Source organism: Ranitomeya variabilis, chromosome 6 (assembly GCF_051348905.1).
Source record: "Ranitomeya variabilis isolate aRanVar5 chromosome 6, aRanVar5.hap1, whole genome shotgun sequence".
Lineage (NCBI taxonomy): Eukaryota > Metazoa > Chordata > Amphibia > Anura > Dendrobatidae > Ranitomeya > Ranitomeya variabilis.
In genome coordinates this window covers 38,111,959-38,134,913 of record NC_135237.1, presented here as the reverse complement: position 1 = coordinate 38,134,913, position 22,955 = coordinate 38,111,959, and the positions used below count along the sequence as shown (strand labels likewise).

General features: G+C 42.9%; 1 protein-coding gene across 1 annotated transcript in view; it reads right to left on the bottom strand.

Annotated features, from left to right (window-relative positions):
- The window catches only part of FAM171A1 (family with sequence similarity 171 member A1), a 92,779-nt gene extending 74,231 nt beyond the window's left edge, over positions 1–18,548 (bottom strand). The window contains exon 1 of the mRNA XM_077268246.1: positions 18,275–18,548. Within this exon, the coding sequence (XP_077124361.1) occupies positions 18,275–18,374 (100 nt within the window). The 5' untranslated portion in view covers positions 18,375–18,548. The remainder of the gene's footprint in view (positions 1–18,274) is intronic.
- Positions 18,549–22,955: the final 4,407 nt, after the last annotated feature.

Below are 22,955 nucleotides of genomic sequence, written 5' to 3'. Positions count from 1 at the left end.
ATAGCCTAAAACTTATCACAAAACATAACTTCTTACACAATTTGTATTGCGAGCTTTATGGTCCCAGACTGCCATTTGCCAATGAGATTTACAAGGGGGATGAAAAAAAAAAAGAAAAACGGAACATTAGCCCTAACAAAGGAGAATTGTATCTGGCAACCAATACGCAAAGTAGTTACAAGGATCATTTTCATTTGTTTTATCTTCAGATTTGCATAGAAAAAAAAAAAAGAAGACACCTGAACAACATCTCTCTGGGATTAAATAAAAAAACAAACAAAGAAACAAAAAAACCATTACGTACAACATGTAGATAAGAAAGCTGCGTTTTGACTGGCCAGTTCCAAGCATATCTTGGTGAATGCAGTGAGGAGGCAGCGGCGGAGCGGAGCTGGGGCTTCGAATTACCTCTGCGCCAAACACAGGGCAGAAAATAAACGCACACAAGATTGTTGTACAATTGTGTGAGACTTTGTCAGGTCATACACTAAAGTCAGTGCTATAGCCTACGAGTATGTGCAAGCAAAGGGACAATAGTGTGGCACGGGTCGGGTGTCCTTTAACAGAGCTGGACAGAATTCTTCAATGAAAGATTCAGCAACCTCGCCAAACAGAAAATTATATAATATTGTTTTACTATAAATGCATAAAGAAAAAAACAAACAAACAAAAAAAAAAGACAGACTGGTTGACACGGAAGCACAGGGGAAGCCGGCAAGAGGGACCACCTCCTTCCATCTCAGCACTGGGGCAACCAACTAGAGGGGCCACCTCCCTCCGCCATGGCACAGAGGCAGCCCGTTAAAGGGCCCCTCTTCATTTTCCATGACATTGGCAGCCGGCTAGAGGGCCACCTCCCTTCCACCATGGTACAGGGTCAGCTAGCTAGAGGGTCCCCCTTCCATTTCAGAGACAGCCCGCTAAAGGGCCCTCTTCCTCCACCTTGGCACAGGGGCAGCCAGCAGCCAAGCCACTTGGGCCCTAGCAGATTTCTCAAATTTGTTCCAAATATAAATGTAGAAAAACAAACAACGTAGAATGACCCTTGGGAAAAAAAACAAAAACAAAAACAAAACACACAACCAGTCTTAGGGTAAGTTCACACAGGGCGTTTTTGCTGCTTTTTTTCCTGCAGCAAAACCTGATCATCTTGGCGGGAAAGAAATGATACCTGCGTTGTTTTCAACACTCACTTAAGTCAATGGGTGAAAAACGCAGCAAAAATGCTGCAAGAAGGGACGTGCCCTATGTCCAAAAAACGCAGCAAAGCACAAAATACTGATCACACAAAAAACCAATGTGTGTGCATGAGATTTTTTAAATCTCATAGGCTTTGCTGGTACTGTAAAAAGCAGCTGAAAATTAGCATAAAAAAAGCAGCAAAAACGCCCAGTGTGAACTTACCCTTACAAAGAAATGGGATTTTTATTTGTATAATAGGATTTCAGATGTCAAGATCCCATCTAGGTCTGCTAAAAAGGGCAAAGCCGGGAGGCGCGTTATGTCGGCCTCACTAGGAGGAATCAGACAAGAGCCATGAATGAATGATGCCACTGGGGATTCATTATATGCCGCCGCTCCGTGCCTTCCTATAGCTTATGAACACATCGGTAAGCAGGTCAATAGGGTGCGTAGAATTCAGGAGATTGCATGTTTTCGGGAGGAAGGTAGACTTCCTCCCGAAAACATGCAATCTCCTGAAGTCTGAAAGCAAGAAAACTAGAAGGGGGGGGGGGGAATTTTTCCCTTTATCTTTACTTACATTATATTTTTAATTTTACATTAATAAAATTTGGAAACCTAGAAGAAAAATAGTCATGGTGTCATTATGGCAGCTACGGTAGCCCACATAGGTCAGTCGTTACTTTACAGTCCATAAATGAATGGGAAATCGCACTACCTCCCATTCTGACTACCTTTAATCTAAGAGCCCTTCATATTCTTTAAAAGGAATGAAGTTTTACGCTCTGGTTAGAGGTCTCAGACTCGGGGCAGACAGAGTAGTCAGGGACCCGGGCAGTTTAGGGGCATGGGCCCCGCCTCAGCACCCGATGTATCACGTGACAGGTCACATGATCTTTTGGGAGGTCATGTGACAGGTGACGTGATAAACACAGGTGCTATGGTGCACATCTGTAGACGCCAAATGTTTTCCGTTACGTACAGCACTAAAAATAACACTAGAGGATACTATGTAATAAGGGACGGGGCTATACATAACAATGCAGGATACTATCTAATAAGGGAAGGTGCTATACATAACAAGAGGGTACGCTATGTAATGATCACCAGTGTAATATACACATTTGATCCCCTGAAAAAAAATAAAATAATAAAATCTCCCACACTGCGCCGCTAAATATAGACGTGCACGTCATCGTACCGTATGGAGTAAGAGAGCCTGAAAGGCAGCCGCTACTATTACTGAGAGGTGAGCAACAGGAACCCTCTCTGCCGGAGAGGAGGCGCCCCTGATGGGGTCAGAAAAAAACATTATACATGAGGGCAATCTGGCCATGACCCCACCCCCACCCCAGGGCCCTGTGAGAATGAGACCAGTCAGATGAAACCTCATAAAAGTAGAGATCATCAACAGGAGGAGAAAAGTTTGGTTTTCAAAGTAGTTAAAGTTACTGTATCTGACTGAATCCAGCTGCTATAGATATTCGGAAAACAACAATCCCATCCAGATAACTGTAGAACGTACGTGTCAGCTGCAATCACCAAGTCCAAGCCGCTCCTCTCCAACTATCCGGACTACGGTTTCCATTACTCAGAGCCAGATGATATGACATTTTTGGATAATACACATAGCTTATAGCAGCAAAAAAAAAAAAAAACCTAAAAAAAACAAACAAAAAAAAACCGGTTATCCAGTGACGATAACCTATAGATCGGTTGGTGTTTGACTGCTGGGATCTGCTCCGATCAGCAGAATTGGGCACGTTTATCCCAGTAAGAATGGAGCAGAAGAAGGGCGTGTTCGACCACCGCTCCATTCATTCTCTGCGGGACTGTCGGAAAAAGCTGAACGCAGTACCTGGCCGCCCTATAGGGAATAAATGGAGTGGCTGTCACATATGTGCCACTACCACTCCATTCTAACTAGCATATAAAAAGATATAAACTTACGGTATATCTCCATTTATGAGCCACTAACTCCCCTCTCCAGCACATGAACTTATCATGTACTTCTAAAACTAATATCCATCTGAGATGTCAGATTACAGATGTCTAATGAAGTCTAGTGAGAGGGAAGGTACAGATCATTTCAAGGGTTTTCTCTCACCTTAGAGTTGGATTCACAGACACACTGCTCAGTACTGCTATATCTCCTACATGCTGTTGCGGTTTCTGAATATGTGTTACATAGAGGTAATCCCTCATATCTGTGTGTATATAGTTTATGGGAACACCATAGTAGCGAGTTTCCACCCACTAGCTCAGAGAAAACTAAAAATCAAAGATCAAGCCACTCCAATAGATGGAAATTAGTGAAAAATGATGGATACATATCATGGTCAGAGATAGTGTTATTCCTCATTACGTACACACACCAGCAGCTTATTCAGGGGGAAAAAAAAAACGACACCTGAAAAAATAAAAATTAAAAAATGCATTCATAGAGTAACCATCATTTTAAATTGTATTGTATAAATCAATAGTACATACTACAATAAGCAACTCTGTCATATCTGATCAGAGAAGTCGGATTGTTCTTCATCCTGCATTGATCCTTCACTCTCAGCTCACTGATGAAATCTGTAAACTCTGTTCAGTGAAGACAGATTCTCCCACTAGACAGTTGGTGCTTCTAAAGTTCAATGGAGGGGGACAGACATTCTGCTGCAAGTTCTCCTGAAAAGACAGTTACACTTCTCCATAGAACTTTATGAGCACCAATTGTCATCTCTCTCAGCAATAGGAAAGTCTGTATTAAGATATTTTACAAAGTTTCTTATTTTCACATTGATTGATGGAAACAAATAAAACGACAATTACTCCTTAATCCAGCTTGCAAAAAAGTCTAGCAACATCGATAGCTCGAGCCAATGTCAAGAAGACAGGTTCTATCATGTGCACTTTGTCTTGTTTGTAATCTAAGGATACATTTTTCCGTTTACAGGGATCTATTCTACACCGCATGCGGCCAAGTTATAGGGAAACCTCACGGAGATCAGAGCGGCCTTTTATTCTCAGGCGCGTCACTATGAAGTGCGACAGCCATTTGGCCAATATCCAAAAAAGCAGGGAAACAGATTTAATTAGAGAGGAGATAAAGGCCGAGGCTTGCCGTGGGGTGGTGGAGGGCAAACGTTCATTGTCCACCGCCGCTACGTTGGTGTCGCACACAAAGAAAAGAGGCTTTGTTCTCAATTAGAAACGAAAATAAATTAACTTCCAGCCACTGAAAAGATGACAGATCGTTCCTGTCCACTCTCCAAATAATAAACCATTAGTCAAAAGTGACCCGAGACTGCAAAGCCTCCTCCCTCAGAATATCCCGGACCTTTTAGCTCCCCAAGAATACACTGCCTAAAATTGGTATCAAACCGTCCCCCAGAGAAACAAGCAGTTTTGCTTGAAACGTTGACATTTTTAAACAAACTTTTACGCAACTCAAAAATTTAGCAAACTGGCGTCTATACATGAGTTTATGCAGAGTGGGTGAGAGCATAGATGACAGCGGCCATGGAAGGTTATGGCCGACAAATTCATCATAATTTATAACAAAAAAAGGGGCGTAAATCGCAACAGAAATGTATACTCCAGTTTACTACTTGCAGTGACAAAAGAGCTGAAACACACGACAAATTCATTAAGACGCCCATTCCGCAATGCATTGGACGTTTCTTACACTCCGGCGTATGCTTCATAAGGATCGGAATAAACAGACAAAGGAAAAAAAAGAAAAAAAAAAAAACCAATTCTGAATATATGCCAATTTATCAAACATTCTGGATCATCAAGAGTCCCAATGTGGACTATATTATGGCTCCAAACAACCTACTTCTAGGACCTACGTCTACATGCTTCTAGTTTGGCCTAGAGTACCCCCTTCATGCTCCCAATTTTATAAAGTCATATGTGTAAATCCAACAGAAAAAAAGAAAAACGCACTGCAGTAACCATGCATTACCATACACATTTTGCCATTCTTCTGCAAAACTGCAGTGTTTTTGACCAATATGCCAAAAATAGAAAACAAAACAAACAAAAAAAAACCAGACCACAAAATCAGCACGCCCTGAAAGTGAATTTATCACCACAAATGTTTAAATCGGATTTGTTTTAAGTGTATTTAACATTTTAGGCAATTTTTCTTCTACATCAATACTTTTATTAAAAATAAAAAATGAGAAATCTTCCAAACTTTTCACACTGGTCATTGGGGCTTTTTCAGACTAACTTCCTGTTTCAGCAGATTCACATGCACATTAGCCGCAACGAACGGACTCCAACCCTATCTTTTATATTGAAGCATCTAATGAGCATGTGCAAATGTAATTATACAAGAGGAGGAGGTGAATGGTGGATCCTGTGTTATCTACTGTATATAGAGGTGTTATCAGTCATTGTACAGGAGGAGGTGGTGAGCTGTGACATTACCTATTGTGAATGGTGGATCCTGTGTTATCTACTGTATATAGAGGTGTTATCAGTCATTGTACAGGAGGAGGAGGTGAGCTGTGGCATCACCTATTGCGAATGGTGGATCCTGTGTTATCTCCTGTATATAGAGGTGTTGTTATCAGTCATTGTACAGGAGGAGGTGGAGGTGAGCTGTGACATCACCTATTGTGAATGGTGGATCCAGTGTTATCTCCTGTATATAGAGGTGTTATCAGTCATTGTACAGGAGGAGGAGGTGAGCTGTGACATCACCTGTGTTATCAGCGGTGTATAAAGTGGTTACTCATTGTAATCCTGCCTGTGATGATACAGAGCCTGCTGAAAACTCATCCTGAAAATACAGAAAACATACAGTAAGCCTAAAATTGCCCCAGTGGTAATAGCAAAATTATAAATTTTGTAAAAAAATAAATAAAAAGATACATGTAACAAAAAATAGGCTATTGTCTGATGACTCTTGAAGGCTAATGACGATCTAATCGTTCGCCTTCACATGTGTATAAAGAGGCGCTTAGAGGACATGACAGGCATTCTACCAGCAACTTTGATAAATAGATGTAATATAATTAGATGTAATCCGGCATAAATGGCTTTGGGAGTGCGAGGATTGTCCAGACAGTTTCATTAGCCAGATGGTTCAGCGTCTTCGAGTCAAGATCAATAGAGAAGGTGAGTGCGATGGCATCTGGACAATGTAAAATATGCCGACGGCGGAGTAAATCATTGACAAATAATGCTTTGGCTCATTATCTTAATTAGCTTCATCCCAATGCTACCGAGGCCTTAATGCCATTACAAAGCAAAGAATGGCAAATGGGACAAAAAAAAAAAAAAAAATCCAATCACCGACCCTTGGCAAAAAAAGGATTACCAAAACCCATAAAATAAATCGGTCCAAAAAGTTACCTCCCCGTTCCCAAACTACTGGATCTTAGGCTATAAGCATAAGATCCAACAATGGTTATTTGCCTGATCTAAGGTTAGGTCAGAAAAAGTCAAAACGAAGGTGCCAGTAGGTGCCATGGCGGCGCTCCCATCACCCAAGCAATGTCCTGAACAACTGCCATGAGCCCAAGGAAAAAGTCAACCAGTCCACATTGTCTCTGGACAGAAAAACGCCAAAAAGGAATTTGCCAACAGGTGAGGTAAGTCGTCTTTTATTAGCGGTGATACAAAGGCACCTCATATTGACTTGCATTCATCTTAACCTTTTCTTAAATTGGGGGGGGCGCCAATATTTCACTGTACAAATTCAGTACATGTTAGAGAAACTTGGACAGGCTGCAATTCACATCACAACCACTAGGTGGCCATATAACGAGAGAGCAGAAACGTCTCCAGACAGAGTATCATGGAATCAGGATTTAAAAAGTTGTGCATTTTGTAGCACTCATCTGGGGTATATTGCTACAAAATGAAAGGTTAAGGAGGGACACAAAAGAAATTAAAACAAAAAAAACAACAAAAAAAATGGACATTTTCCCCCCCCACCTGTAAGTAAAGAAGAGTTTGGAAAATGAAAGGAATATGACATTGGAGCGCGGTGACTCGTCACTAGAAAAGCCGGAGACTAATTTTGGCCAGGTGTCACAGGACGAGTCTGTACTTCTGCACCTTGGTCATACAATTACAAACATTTTTCCCACAACTGGAAAAGAAAATAAGTGGAAAAAAAAATGTCAAAAATAGAACTTCATCCAAGGTTATCACATACTCCGCGGCATGCAGACTAATCAGTCAGACAGCTGATAACTGGAACATAAGGCTTAGAATAGAATTAGCTAGACACAAATATCCCATGACATTTTAGGTTTTTGTTCCCAAAAGTGGGCAAAAACAACAATATTGCCCGACTGGAAGAAAAAGGTGCAAAGGTTCTTAGTATGTTTTACACAGGTTTATTCACAGAGGTGGAAATATAATTATAGTACTAAGCTCCTCCCACCTGACTTTACTGGGAGATTTTATCAAAGATTTTGTACAGTGAATTATTACCCATCCACAAAAATGGTGATAAGTTCTTGATTAGTGGGGGCCCGGGTGCTGGCACCTGCACAGATTGGCTGAACTTTCCCCCCCCCTTCCCCATTAGAATGCAGTGGTAGTACGTATGTGCGACCGCCGCTCTATTCATTCTCGATGTGGCAGGCCGGCGCTGCACTTTAGGGCAGGCCCACTGAAAATGAATGGAGCTAGCGGTCAGGCATCGGACGAGCTGCATTTTGTAATGGGGATACAAATTCCCAGTTCTGCAGATTGCTGCAGGGACCAGTAGGTTTCTATGTCCAGTGCTGGCCAGATAAAAAAAAAAAAAAAAAAACCATGAGCAAATCAAATAATTTTAGATTTCACATTGCGCACACAAAAAAAAAAAAAAAAAAAACACCTGCCATTTTATGTTTTGCACAGTTCATTTGTCAGCTTTGCTGTGTAGACTGGGACAGAATCAGCAGAAGCCAGAGGACCCATCTATTCTACTAAAGGTCTTGACAAGAGCCGGATTGTATCTCCATACTGTGCACACACACCGATACGTCTCTATATGTATCAGCGTCTGTAGTATAGGAGCCATGGAAATGGGGCCCCATTATAGGTTTTGTATTAGGGCCCTGTAGATGAATTTTGCACCTTTATATATTTGACATCTTCCTCTTAGGCCTGTTTCACACGTCAGTGGCTCCGGTACATGTGGTCATGTGGTCTCACGTACCGGAGACACTGACTCACGTAGACACATTAAAATCAATGTGTCTCTGCACATGTCAGCGTATTTTCACGGACCGTGTGTCCGTTTGAAAAACACGGAGACATGTCAGTGTTCGTGGGAGCCAAGTATCACACGGACCCATTAAAGTCAATGGGTCCGTGTAAGACGTACCGCACGGACCCATTAAAGTCAATGGGTCCGTGTAAAACGTACCGCACACGGATGCTGTCCGTGTGCAGTCCGTGTGCCGTGCAGGAGACAGCGCTACAGTAAGCGCTGTCCCCCCAGCTTGTGGTGCTGAAGCCGCCATTCATCCCTTCTCTCCAGCAGCGTTCGCTGGAGAGAAGGAATGAAAAATCATTGTTTATTTTTTTTTTGCGGTTGAAATAAAGTTCCTGGTAACCAACCCCCTCCCACCCCCTGTGCGCCCGCCCGCTGGAAATAAAATACTCACCCAGCTCCCTCGATGCTTCCTCTCAGCGCCGCAGCTTGTCCTTTATGAGCGGTCACGTGGTACCGCTCATTACAGTGATGAATATGCGGCTCCACCTCCCATAGGGTCCATGTTGGTTACCGGGAACTTTATTTCAACCACAAAAAAAATAAAAAAAAATAATGATTTTTCATTCCTTCTCTCCAGCGAACGCTGCTGGAGAGAAGGGATGAATGGCGGCTTCAGCACCCAAAGCAGGGGACAGCGCTTACTGTAGCGCTGTATCCTGCACGGTCCGTGTGGTACCCAGTACGCACACAGCTGCCGCACGTGTGCCACACTGATGTGTCACGTGAGCACATGGACACACGGATAACTCCAGTACCGATTTTTCCGGTACTGGAATTATCTGGACGTGTGTGAGACTGGCCTTAGCTGGTGCATGAGTACTACATAATACAAGTTTTTATGTGCAGCAATGTGCCAAGCAGCCACCCCCTCCATTAGTTTGGTAGCTGGTGAGTGGCTGCCTTATCGGTTATGCTGCACCTGTGTTGTTTCCATTTTAACCACATGGGTCCACTGCATCCTGTTAGTGCATTTGTTTGGAGGCCTAGGCAGGTAAGAATCTCTGCCTTTTGTTGCGTTTTTTTTCTAATTTATGGAGGATCTCCAAATCCTCTTTTTGTGCTTTTGCTGTTTAGAGACTGGTGCATGAGTACTAGCATCAAATTTGGAAATGTTAGATCACGCAAAATCAGAAAAAAAAAGGGCTAAATACTGTAGTTCTCAGGAAAGCACCAGTAAACGGCCATAGATTTTTCATTACAGTCTTGAAGAATTTTGCTTTTAGTGTCATTATTTACACTTTATTCTCTACACGTTTTATGCCATTTTAAAGTTTGCTTGTTTTTTTTTATAGTTTGTTTTTTTAAAGGGAACCTGTCACCCCCAAAATCGCTGGTGAGGTAAGCTCACCGGCATCAGGGGCTTATCTACAGCATTCTAATGCTGTAGATAAGCCGCCGATGTTACCTGAAAGAGGAGAAAAAGACGTTAGATTATACTCACCCAGGGGCGGTCCCGCTGCGGTCCGGTCGGATGGGTGTCTCCGGTCCGCTCCGGCGCCTCCCATCTTCGTTCCATGACGTCCTCTTCGGGTCTTTACGCCGCGGCTTAGGCGCAAAGAGCAAAGTACTGCAGTGCGCAGGCGCCGGAAAGGTCAGATTGCACATTTTCTGTTAGTACAATAAACCTCATTTCAAGGCAGAAACATTACTGTGTCCAACAGTTATTAGATATATGAAACTGAAATAGTTGTTGCAAAAAAACCAATTTTTATAAAACATTAAGCTTAAGATTAATAGGGGTGCCCAAACTTTTTCATATAACTGTGCATACATACAGGTCATGGGAAGCTGAATAAAATATCTTGATATCGGTGATCCGATGCCTTATTCCCAAAAATTCCATATTTTTCCTATTTTCCTAGTATGTAAATGAACTGTTAAGATCTACGGGCGAGACACAGATTCTAGGGGGAAGAAGCTAAATGGGAAATGCACATTTACTAAATTTTGCTGACAAACACCAACATCAAGGTCAAGCTTCTGGCTGAGAGAATGGATTACCACCAAACAAGCAGACCTTGGTGTAGAAAGAGCCACGTCACCGAAAACTGAAACTTCTTAATATTAGACCCTCAACAGTATTTTTTTTTTTTAGATGACCTAACTCAAGGTTAGAAGGGGTTGTCCAGCCAATAAAGCAGTTTCAAATGGATATAAAATAGGAATACAAAAAAATTCAAAAAATGTATACTCGCCCGCCTTTACTCTTCCCCAGCTCCCAATCTACTGCTTACCAGGATGTTGCGTCCTGATTTTATTTTGACCCACCCTCAAACATCTATCCTGCTAATGACATGGGTCAGCACTTAAGGCAGAGATTGTCTGTGCTGGTATTCTCGGTCATTTACAGGTGTCAAGATGGGACCAATTACCGGTAAGTGTCGTTGAGGGAGAGTATTGATACCCTTTTAAAAATATTTTTTGGGAGGGGATAAGACACATTAAAAAGTTTTTCTCCACTAGGCAGTAAAACAAAACCCCCAACATTTTATATACAGTTATTTACTGCTCTCTTCCACAGCGCAGCACTCCCCTGCCTCCTGCTTGCACAGGGGCAGTAGCTCCTGACTGACCAGTTGCAACCGGGGCTGCGAACTGCTGTGTGAACTGGCGCTCCTTAATGCTGCAGCTTTGCAGCTACAGAATCGGAGGAGAGCAGGGTCTAACATAAGCAAAAAGCCTGTAAGTGCTGCACTGCTTGCCTAGGAAACCGGCCACTTCTGGTAGACTGCAGAAGTGGCCGGTAACCTAACCAATGAGCAGTAAACTACAGAAATATAAATCCCTCCGGGTTAACCGTTCAGGACCTTAATCATTTAAAATAGTAGCCTCCCTAATGATGAAACGGTGTAATGCCTCATCTCTCCTGCGGAGGCACTGCAGGAAAGCTGGACACTTTCAATGAATTGGTAAGGATTGTAGTAGATCGACACCCTGGGGGTCTAATGTTCCCAGGACTCTTCTAACAAAAAATAAATAAATAAAAAGATCCTTATAGAAGCCATAAATTAAGATTTTGTCCAATGGGTGAGGATCATCAACTGATGTAACTAGAGCATGCAAATTACAGATTTTTGTGCTGGTTTCCCTGTTTTAGCACTATGCAATCAGATTAAGAGATACAGGAAATCACAACTTTATCAGCTCTAAAAGTTGACTAATCGACGGTAATGAAACGGTAATATGGAACTTCATTACAGTCTCATACTGGAATCTAGGCCATATTTCCTTGAAATCCATGCTGACCTGCACAATTTTCCACACCAATGCAGCAACAGGAACGAGCGATGATTCACAGTATTTTACAGGAGGTTCTGCCACCACATTAATAGCTACCGGCACAACATCAGATTGAGTCATTATATTACGTACACACGGATGGACCTTCTCCAGGACAGGACTAACCAAGCCTCATACAAGGGCACAAAATTAGAAGATCATCAAAAAGGTAATTTATTTCAGTTCTTCAATACAAAAAGTGAAACTCATGCATTATATAGAGTCATTACAGAGTGATCTATTTCACGTGTTTATTTCTATTAATGTTGATGATTATGGCTTACAGCCAATGAAAACCCAAAAGTCATTATCTCAGTAAATTAGAATACTTTATAACACCAGCTTGAAAAATGATTTAAAAAAACCAAAAATGTTGGCCTACTGAATGCATGTTCAGTAAATGCACTCAACACTAATTTTGTGAGAAGCCCCTGTATCTCTGGGAATGGGCGCTCATCACCACTGTGTGCAGTCACATACAGCAAGTGTGGTCATACAGCTACATAATCATGATGATCAGAGGTATCCCGATGGCCACGTATCTCTCGGAGAATTCGTCATCACTGGCAAAGAACGCCTTGAATGCGGAAGCATCGGCGTAAAAAGAGGACACTTGAGCACTTTCCAGAAAAGGTTCCTTTCTGAAGGATGTTTTATAGCACGCTCGCCATAGTAACCACAACATCCACCGGAGTCATCCGGAACTGTAGAACACAGGCTACTAAAAGAACCATTGAAAAAGCATGGAGCGAAGCAACAGATCAGCTGCTCAGCGAATGTAAGAGCATTGTATAGCGGTAATCGTAAACTTGGAGGAGAAGCAGACGTCAGGAACCTGGCACTCAATGTTTGGGTGGATGGAGGTTGGCATTGTGAAAAAACAAAAACCAAAAAAACTGGCTCCTGAGGTTTACAGGAGTTTGGCATTATTTCAGTCCTCATCCTGAAAACTTTTCTGATCCCATCTTAAAGAATGAGCTAGAAGAACGAACCTTCAGCCGACCGCCATCTTCCCCCATTTCCCTATATGCGGGGACCCTCTGCTCACCCAAGTGCTCCTGTGTTTTCTAGGATACAGCCATTGCTCACTCTTCTGCCATCAGCTTATCTCCCCACCAAACAAAAAGATCACTCTTTGGAAATACAACAAAGCCATCCTTCCGTCTACCATCATCTGCTGGAGGAAAGTCAGGAGGCCCCATAGGCATTAGACTAAAGTCTCTAATGGGGTCTCCGACTGGAAACGTGGACCATTGGTTCTCCTCTTGGGAGATGAACAAGCATGACAGATGCTAACTGACAGCACATATCTATCACAAACTTGATCCATCATGGTGGATTTTTTAGTTTTCATCATTTTCAGGTGCTGTAGGTGTAAAAATAAATAATTCTGAGCAAAACGTCAGAACCAATGGTGTCACCATCCAAAACACAAATCAGTTGGTAGCCATGACCCTTTACACTCCCAATCATTGCCCAATGGAAGGGTTGCGTCCACGCGCTGTGGCCGACGATGTGCCCAATACTTCACCCACTCGCTGTGATACAACCGACTACCACAGCCGTATGTGGCCTCACCCTAATCCTGCCCAGTGAACGAGCTACAAAATATTCCTTAGCTATTGATGGCGGCATATTTTAGGTGGGCACATAAGGTGGAATCATTCTGCTGCCGACAAGAACAAAAGTGAGTGGGGAACAAATGGTCAAGGGTGAGTACGAACCTTCTCACCATCATTGCAACGTGTGAAGGAAAGTAAACAAGCGCTGGTCGGCAATCATTGCCACCAATTTATCAGTCCGTGTAAAAAGGACCTTAATTAAGAGTCCGAGTAAATGCTGAATTAATGGTAAACCTGATCTGGACACCGGTCAACTCCTGATAAATTGATCAGCGTTGTCTCCATGTATAATCACCGCACACATCGACTCAGTGATCTCTTAGATTTACAGAACCAATCACCAAGAATCTCCGCGCAACACACAGATCTGTTCCCCTCTGCGGCTAATGACGGCGGCCATCCATAATCACACCCATCATCTCCATACAGAACAGAGGAATGCAGCCTCGGAGAGTGGTCACTTATCAAGAGTCACGTACAAGGGTAACCCTCCATCCAAGGAGGAGATCAGACCACCTTCAGCAGAACCACTGCCTCCACTGTCTCACCCGACTCCACCAGGACGCAGGTTTGGTTCTGACAACTTACATCTGCGCTCATTGAAGAGGTTCTTTGGAATTTAGAGAACAGGCTTGGCTTCTTATCAGGACACAGCGCCTCCCTTTCCCACACCACATGTCTGGTATTGCAGCTCTTTCACCTTCATGCTGCTGCAACACCAGACACTTTCAATGGAGCAAAAAGTGGAACCGTCTCATGGGAAAAATAAGGAATAACTTTTTTTCTTTTTTAATCCTGTACAGAATTTATTTTATATTTTTTAGATTTCACCTGTCTGTAGCAATTAAGATAGTTGGTACCTAATAAGTATAAAAATAAGTATATTAAAAAAAAAAAAAAAAAAACACGTAAACTGTGCTGTAGGCCTCATTCAGACCTCCGTATTGCACGTCGGTGTTATTTATTTATTTTTTTTTCTCATGGATGCAACTCATACCCATTACAACCTGTGCCCGAGTTGATGGCATGAGCCAATCAGACTTGCCGAGCTCACCGACTAGCTGCAGCGCTGCGGCCAGTAAACAACACTGGGAGCAGCTGCAAAAGATCGGCGCTGAACAAGGGGGGGTTGGTGAGTAAAGATCAGATTTTTTTTTTTTGGTTTTGTTATGAACTGGAGCTGGCGGACAGGGGTTTCCAAAACTGGAAAATCCCTTTAATCCAATAAGCAATGTAATGATGAGAGGGAAAGAAAAAAAAAAAATCCAACTAGAAAAAGGAAATACAGCGAGAAAGTGAACGTTACCAACAGGAATGGAAGGTTCTGCCGCAAAATGCTCATCCCATCTGCACTATATGGACAATCGCCCTCTCCATCACCCTAAAAGCCCCTCTCCTGTCTGAGGGGATGGCATTAACCTCTCGTAACCCATGAACCTCTCAGCTTTAATCAAACCATAATGGATATTATGATAACCGCCATCTACGTATTCAGTGTATTCAAACCAAACAGGAAAAGGGCAGCGATTCCCAGGCGCTGCCACAGAGAGAAGGCAAGGGTGCATGTTCTCTGGATCCTCATCCATTCACACAACGCATTTCGATACCTGACGAACGAGTCAACCCGACTTCGAAATCATTAAAATAATATCGAATAAAATCATTCAGGTTCTAGAACATTCTACAAAATGAGATCACAAAGTTACGTGAATACTCGAGAGGGTTGGAGCAAGGCCAGGCTCATGGAGAGCTGAGGAGGAAATAAAAAAAAGGGATCAAGACAAAAGGGGTGACAGGAAAAGGATAACAAGTGGACATAAAATGGGAGAGAAAGAAAAAAAAAAAAAGGGAAAAAAAAAAAGCTTTATGGCCACCTTGGTGCATAACGATACCTACTCTAGAGGGGGGGGGGGGGGGGGGGGGGGGAGCGCCATTGTGGGAGATGTATCACAACTGGTGCCAAACACTACAATTCTCAGTTATCCCCCCTCTGTTTTTACCCCAAGAAGTAGAACAATAAAGAAAAGGTTCCCCATACTCACAGTTTACTTGCACAATTGCTCATTTTTGAAAGGGAAAACAATCTGCATATTGCAGGAAACTTAGGGAATGCTCTCAAGGACTTTTTTCCCCATGGATTTCAGAGCTGATTTTGCTACTGAATCCACACAGAAAAAAAGAAAAAAAAAGCCTCTTTGAAAAAGCTTCCTATTGATTGCAATGACAGATGAAGCCTAGTTAGCACATAGTGTGTTTTTATTCACATTTTTCTCCCTCCCAGGTGGAAGATCAGCATGGGTATGTACAGTATTTTGGCGTGGATTTTAGTGGCTGAAAACTACAGGTACAAAAAAAAAAATTATATATATATATATATATATATATATATATATATATTGCACTTCTAAAAACAAAGGTCACAAATAAGATTTGCTTTTTGCACACCACTATTGAAGTAAGTCTCTTACCCCCAAAATAGCAATTAAGCTTCCTTAAGGCTATGTTCACACTTTTTGGGGCAATTTTTCTGCAGGCAAAGCCTGGTGCATTAAGTCATAGGCCATGCTGGAGGTGCACTGAAGCGCCCTCCTTTGCATATCAAATAAAAGTTGTTTTATTTTTTTATTAAATACATAATCACCTATTAGGTGCCCTATATAAATGTTTGGGCAGCTTAATTGGCATTTTGGAGGCGACAGACTCCCTTTAATGAAAGCAGCACTGGCGTAAGATGGGATAAATTCATCAAGAAGAGTGCCCATGTGAATTGGGTCCTACATTTTTGGCAAATTTTAAGTGTGACTTGTGACTTTTTGTCTTGGAAAAGAAAAATCTTCCCAATTTGACTTCTGAATCAATTCAAGCAGCAATAACGCCATAATTTACATATTACTTCCCCCCCCCCCCCCCCCAACAAAAACAACACCCCGGCACCTTGTGCACTTAATGACTCTTACCATTGCAATAAATAGGCGGCTTATTGAGGATAATTGAGCTTTTGATGTGGATTTTGAAGCAGAATCTGCTGAGATCTATGTTTATTTAAAAAAAAAAAAAAAAAACAACATGTGCCAAGAACTGAGATTTGGGGTATTTCTTCTAGCAAACACCCCCTCCAAATCATCCCAAAAACTCTATATGGACATACCCTTAAAATCACTTGATAATCTAAATACAGGTTGTCATAAATTGCAGCCTATACTGTGATATTTTTGCTACATCCAGTACAATTTTGAATAGGGAAAAAAAAAAAAAAATCATGATTTTTTTGCTAATATTTTACAACAGAATATATTTTTGTTTACAATATTGTAACTCTAATCTACAATTCCAATCAATATTTACTGTAATACCATTGGGCTAGAAGCTGAACACTATGGAACTGAGAAGACATGCACACAACATATACCAAAAACATCCCCACTTTCTGAAAACAAAAGAAAAAAATGGCACAAAAAGAAAAAAAAAAAAATAAGTTTCTCCCCCCTCCCCTTTGTTGATAGAGAAAACGTGGAGAGGAGTGGGGATGTGGGGGTGGAGGGATCAGGGGGCATTTTGAAAAACTGTTTTCATTTTACGACTTATAAAAGGGGGCTGCAGCAGCAAAGGCTCAAAATTTCCATCTGTCCAAGAAGCAGCACAAACAAATGAAAAGCGCCAAAGTTTCCTGAGCAAAATGACATTAGAACAATAGAAGGAAACCGCATCCAGGAGAGAAAGCCCCCTCTTCCTCCAAATACAGAAATAATAAACCCAGATGGATAGTGTTTCACAATATTTACAAGGAGGTTTAACATTGTAGCGAGGACTTTGTTTTTCTTTCTCCATGTTCTGCTGAATGATAAACTGGCAGAGAAAGGGTGAAAAGCAAGGTTACAGCTCAGCACTCATCAGGTCTCCGCAAAATTGATCCTGTTCTTATGTGCTGTCGAAAATAACGTATTATTTCTTGTTTAACCCTTTCATTAGCAGCTCCAAAATTTTATAATGGCATGAAAAAAATATTATATATATATATATATATATATATATATATATATATATATATATATATACATATACACACACACAGTTTAGCACTTTAATTCAGCTTTCAGCAAAATGGATCTTGTTTAAAAACATTTTAATTGTTAGCGCTATATAAATATAAAGATTAATAAAAAAAATAAATAAATAAAAAAAAAGGATCAATTTTGGTATGTGGTGATGACCAAGAAAGCATACGATTACATATTGTTTTGCTCAACACCACATTCCAAAATTAATCTTGGAAAAAAAAGAAAAAAAATTTTAAAAAATTCAGACAGGATCAATTTAGCTGAAATTTGAATTCCCATAGACAGAAATAAGAGATGAGAATTAAAAAAAAAAATTTGAACCTGCTAATGAAAAGGGGTTAAACAAGAAAACTCGCACAAAGGGTTAACCGCAAGGATCACATTGTATCAAACCCAAGCAACAATGTTTCCCCATCATCTCAAGATTAATCCCCCCCTCCACCTCCCAAATTCTCTTGCAATCCGGCAAGAGAAAGGTTAAAAAAAAAAAAAAACACACAACATGTCAACGGTAGATCCCAGCAGCCTGGCACTGCAAGTGTCAATCCCAAGGCTGACAATGAACTCTGACTGCTAAGTGGTAGGAATGCAGGATCCTTGAACCTTTTTGTTTTTGAAAGCAGGTATGGGAAGGGTTAAACATATATATATATATATATATATATATATATATATATATATATATATATATAAAGAAATGCATGAAGCCATACAATCTGACATGGCAGGGGTTAAAAGCATAGAGGGGAGCTCCTGTGTCATTGGTGGGGGTTATAGTTAACCCCTGCAGCTCTGAGGTTAAGCCCCTCTCCCTGCAGCCCGCGGGGTGTGTGAGTGCGGAGCAGCATCCCCTGTACCAGGAGGATGATGATGATGATGATGATGATGGGGGGGGGTTGTCGTCCACCGACCTTGAGCTGCTGCATTCTGCTCCTGCAGGGTCTTGGTGGCCCCTCTCCACACGTTGCAGCCCAGCAGCCCGAGGAGAAGCGCCGCCACAGAGCCGGTCATGTCCTCTCCTCTGGCCCTAGATGTTCCTGGAAGGATCCCGGGGGGAGAGGAGCGCAGAAGAGCATGCAGCAGCGACCGCCGCCTGCACCCGGGAGGGGTGATCACAATGCCGCATCAGGCACGAGCCTCCATGTTGCTCCCCGCCTGCGCCGCTCTGTATTGTGTGCGCTGCTCGCATCCTCCTCCCCGACAATCACTAATGTTCCCCCAGCCTGAGCTGTAACTCTTCCGCTCCCGGCGGCGCGGCCCGACCGTGGCCTGAGCTCCGGCGCCACCTGCTGGCGCTGCCGCTAACTGCAGCCACCACTCACTGTCATGTCTGCGCAGAATAAACCTAACCTGTAACCTATTCCTGCACAGAGAGGCACCAAAGCTTGGGGGAGGGTAACTTATACTCCATAAGACTATGTTCACATACAGCGCAAATGCTGTGGGGTTTTTTCCTACTTTTTATCTCCATCAGCACTAAGGGTATGTGTCCACTAACGTGTCCATACCCTGGCTGAGGCTATGTTCACATGCAGCGTTTTTTAAGGTCATGCGCACACTTTGTTTTTCTTCCTGATTGAGATTTTTTTTTTGTAATCTGCATCTTAGCAATCCTTTCAGCATTTTTGCACAGAAAGAAATGAGACAGTGCAAACATGCAAAAGTTTTTTCTGCAGCGTTTTTAGTGAATAAAACTAAGCTTTCTTAAACGAGTACTGTAGACAAATCACCTGTACGGTAATCCGCACCCAAGAAAAAAAAAAAAAAAAAAAAACAGCGAAAAAAAATTGCAAAGAACTCTATGAAAATGAAGCTAAATCATAGAGTAAATATAGCAGGTTTTAGCTGCAAAAAAAAAAAAAGTGCTGGCAGACAAACATAATAAATGATACGTGCTTTTATGTGCAGGTTTTTTTTTTCTCCCATTCACTTGAATGGATGAAAATAAAACACTGAAAGAATTGATATACTGCAGATATGGAAAAGGAAAAAAAATATTTTGATGGTTCAAATCTGTAAGGAAAAAGAAGCAGCGTGTGCAGGAGACTCAGAAACCTCAGTCATGTGGAAACCTAGAAGAAAACATGGAGTATAGCGGGGCAAAAAAATACCAACGATGGCAGTAAGTCTCCGAACTTCAGCATTTTACATCAGTATTTCTAACCCAAAACCAGGAGAGGAACAATCAGAGGAACAGTGTAAGCCCATGGAAAACTGAGCTCACAGTCTTCCACTTTGGACTCCCTTTGACCTTGTTTCCCGTGTTCTTCATCTTTTATGTGGAGACAATGGTGACATCCACTGCTCCATTGTGTCTGACATAACAGATGGGAGCGCAGAGCTGCAGAGTTAGGACTCTGTTGGGGCCATTGGGCTCCGTTCACACATCCCTGCATTTGTTGCGGCTGTCTAACATAGTTTTCAAGCACGCCAAAGACACATAAGAGTAGGACAGACTGTGGTAAGCGTTATAAGTATAATGTGGTTTGACAGTAAGTAAATAAAGTATACATAGTGTGCAGCAGGTATTATAGTAATATGATGCATAGTGTAGGGTGATCTGCCAGCTACATATTGTAGGGACAGACATAGTTAAAGTTTGGGACTAGCCCATAGTGGGAGGGAACTCCCCTACCCCAGTAAAATGGGACTGCTTCCTGATAGATGATTAGATAGAAGAGTACAGTAACCAGGTCAAGTTCAAGTGCACTGGGCTGCCAGAGTCAGCAAGAATCTATGGTTTTGGGCAGTTGGAGTCTTTACTAAATAATCCCTTGGGGACATTCCTGCAATGTCAAGAGCTGAAAGCTCGATACAGGTACTACGAAGAGTGCCTTATCCACTGTTGTACAGGGGACGATACACATGGAATTGCGTGAAAGGAAGGTAACGGATCCCGGGTGCACTGTGGAACTGGATGGGAAATCCCTGCGAATGAAGGAGACAGTAAAAATAGGGATAGTCCAGGTGGAACGTATAGTAATGCTGAAAACATTCTGTATCAAGGAAACAAGCAATAATCCAGCATATTACAATCTGATGGACGTGAACTGTCTTGTAATCTTTAATTTGTTGAAATGAACTGTATCCCCTGAGCAATGCGCGGCGCCTCCTGAAGATTTTTTGGCATATTGTACATGGAGGTAGATCCTCCTGGTATGTGCCTATTCACACTAGTCTGGATGTGCCAGTCAGTTTTTTGTCACTTCTGAAGATGGAGACCTGGAGAAAGCAAAAGCCAAGGCCTACAAGTGAGTGTGATACCCTCCACACATGACAGCACATTGGGACACAATTTTCATGTACAGTGCCAAGGTGTTATGGAACATTAGCCTGTCCACAGCTTCCACCGTCCGGCACCTTACATTTGGCGTAGTCAACAGGATCAGATCACGCATTAAGAAGACTTGATGGATGCGGGGAAAGTTAACGTGAAAATAAAGATGGCGAGGGTGTTGGCGGATCAAAAAGGTGTAAAAATTCATCCGGCTTAGGAAGAGGCCTGTCTGGGGAGGTCATCCTGTAGGGAGCTGTGCCCGCCAATGGGTGTGGCGGAGAAAAAGAAACCACAACCGCTGCAGCGAGCCAAGGAAGAATGGGTGTAAACTCCCAAGAAACAGGCGGATGAGTTGTTAGTGGCTCCACCCTGAAATAGGTGGAACAACGGAGGAGTACACCCTTGCGAGAGCAGACCTGCGCCATTGTTGGTGAGAAAGAGGAAGAGCAAAAAATAAAAGATGGAGCACTACGGTTTCCAAATAGAAAGAAATGGTCAGTTTTATGGCATCGCACTCAGCAGTGGATCCGGACCGTCCGAGTGGAAGTGGAGCATGGCGCAGCTGGAGCAGAAGATGCAGCCTGATGGACTGAGTAAGATGGAGGTCCGGAACCCGATCCCAAAATGGAGGTGGCTGTGTCGGTGTGGCCAAGGCCCTGCAGCAGGCAAAACAGCTAAAGGTCCGATTGGCGGCCTGGACGATGAGTCCCCCAGCCCCCTAGAGAGCTGCTGGTCCAAGTGACAGCCCCCATACTCTGGTCACAAGCATATGTGGAGGAGACTCCAGGCCCGCTTGGTCAAGTGGGTGGCAAAAGTGTTCGAGGGAAAAAAGAGGCAGGAGAAGTGAATGCCCAGCTGGAGCCCCCTGGAGGTGGAGAGGTTGGTGGCCAGATGACATGCGATTTTATACAGTATTTTAATCCCCAAAAGAGGTACGGTTTCATCCAGGAGGCAGTAACTGGCAACCACATGTTAACACCGGGTTCCTGCGTCTCGGCCCCACCCTGCAAACATGGGGCCACGTTCGCTTTGTTAAAATAGAGGGGCCATGGGAATGGTACGTGGTGGCGATAACTTTGCTTCAGCCAGAAGAGGAGGATCCTCAGGTGGTGCTGCCAGAAGAGGTAAAACCTCAGGCGGCTGCCCAGCTACAGCAAGAGGTGCCCGCAGCCAGGCCAGGGCTCCCACCCTCATGATCCTTATACTTCTGGGCCCAGGCAAACGTACTTGCAAGAGTAGTGGGGAGACAGACTCCAGAACTGCATCCTCCACTATGAACACAAAGCCTTGGGCTTAGCAGAAGTAACAGGGACTCCAGCCGCAGTTGACGTGTCCTAGGGTCCTTATTCGACCATACGTGGGGAAGAAGGACAATAAGGAAACGAGGATCTGAAGACAGCTTGCAAATTTGATATGGCGGTCAGGGTGGGAGGGTCTACCCTGTAGGCTCCACTGTGCTTGTTGCACAAAAGGAACTGTTTCTTAATCTGGTGGGCGGAAGACCTAGTAGTGACTGGGAGTTTGTGTCCCCAGCACAGTTTTGATTTGGCATGTTTGCGCATTCCCCTGCTGGAGTAAGGGACTGTGAAGGGTTAAAGGGTCCCAAACGCTTTTCTGGACTCTGCCTAATGTGTCCATGAATTTTGTCCCCAAAGGACTGGGAGCCTGACACACAATAAGACACCTATCCATCACTAATCTTATAGTTGTATTGTAAATAAAGACACAGACAGAATCAGGGCTGGACTGGGACTAAAATTCATCCCTGGCATTTGCAGTTACACAGGCCCACTTGTCACATGGTGACTGTATAATATCTTTGTACACTTGTAGGTTACAAGAAGTGAGGGGAGTGTAACACGACTATATAACATATAATCACAGCTGTATCCAGCATTACAGCTCAGTCCTAGTTATGGCTTTTAGTCGCAGTACCAAGAAAAGCCGCTACTTTACCTACATAACTGGATCTCGTAGATAATGAAGGGATGAGATGACCAAAGGCTATGAAACCTCATTCTGATGATCCATAAACTTTGCCTACAGCCACTTTTGGTTCTGCTGTGCAGCACGAGACCTGATTATTCTGAAGAGCGGTGACATCAGTATCTCAGTAACGTCACCACTCTTCAGATATTCCGGGTCTTGCGCTGAGCTCGGCGACTGTGAAGAGCAGTATTGTTACTACCGTCACCGCTCTTCAGAGTCGCTGGGTCTCGCCAGGTCTGGGCTAGTACTGGGGGTGTCTGATAGACACCTCTCCATTACTTACACCAGGGATTGATAGCAGCTGACATTACGCAGCTGACATCAAC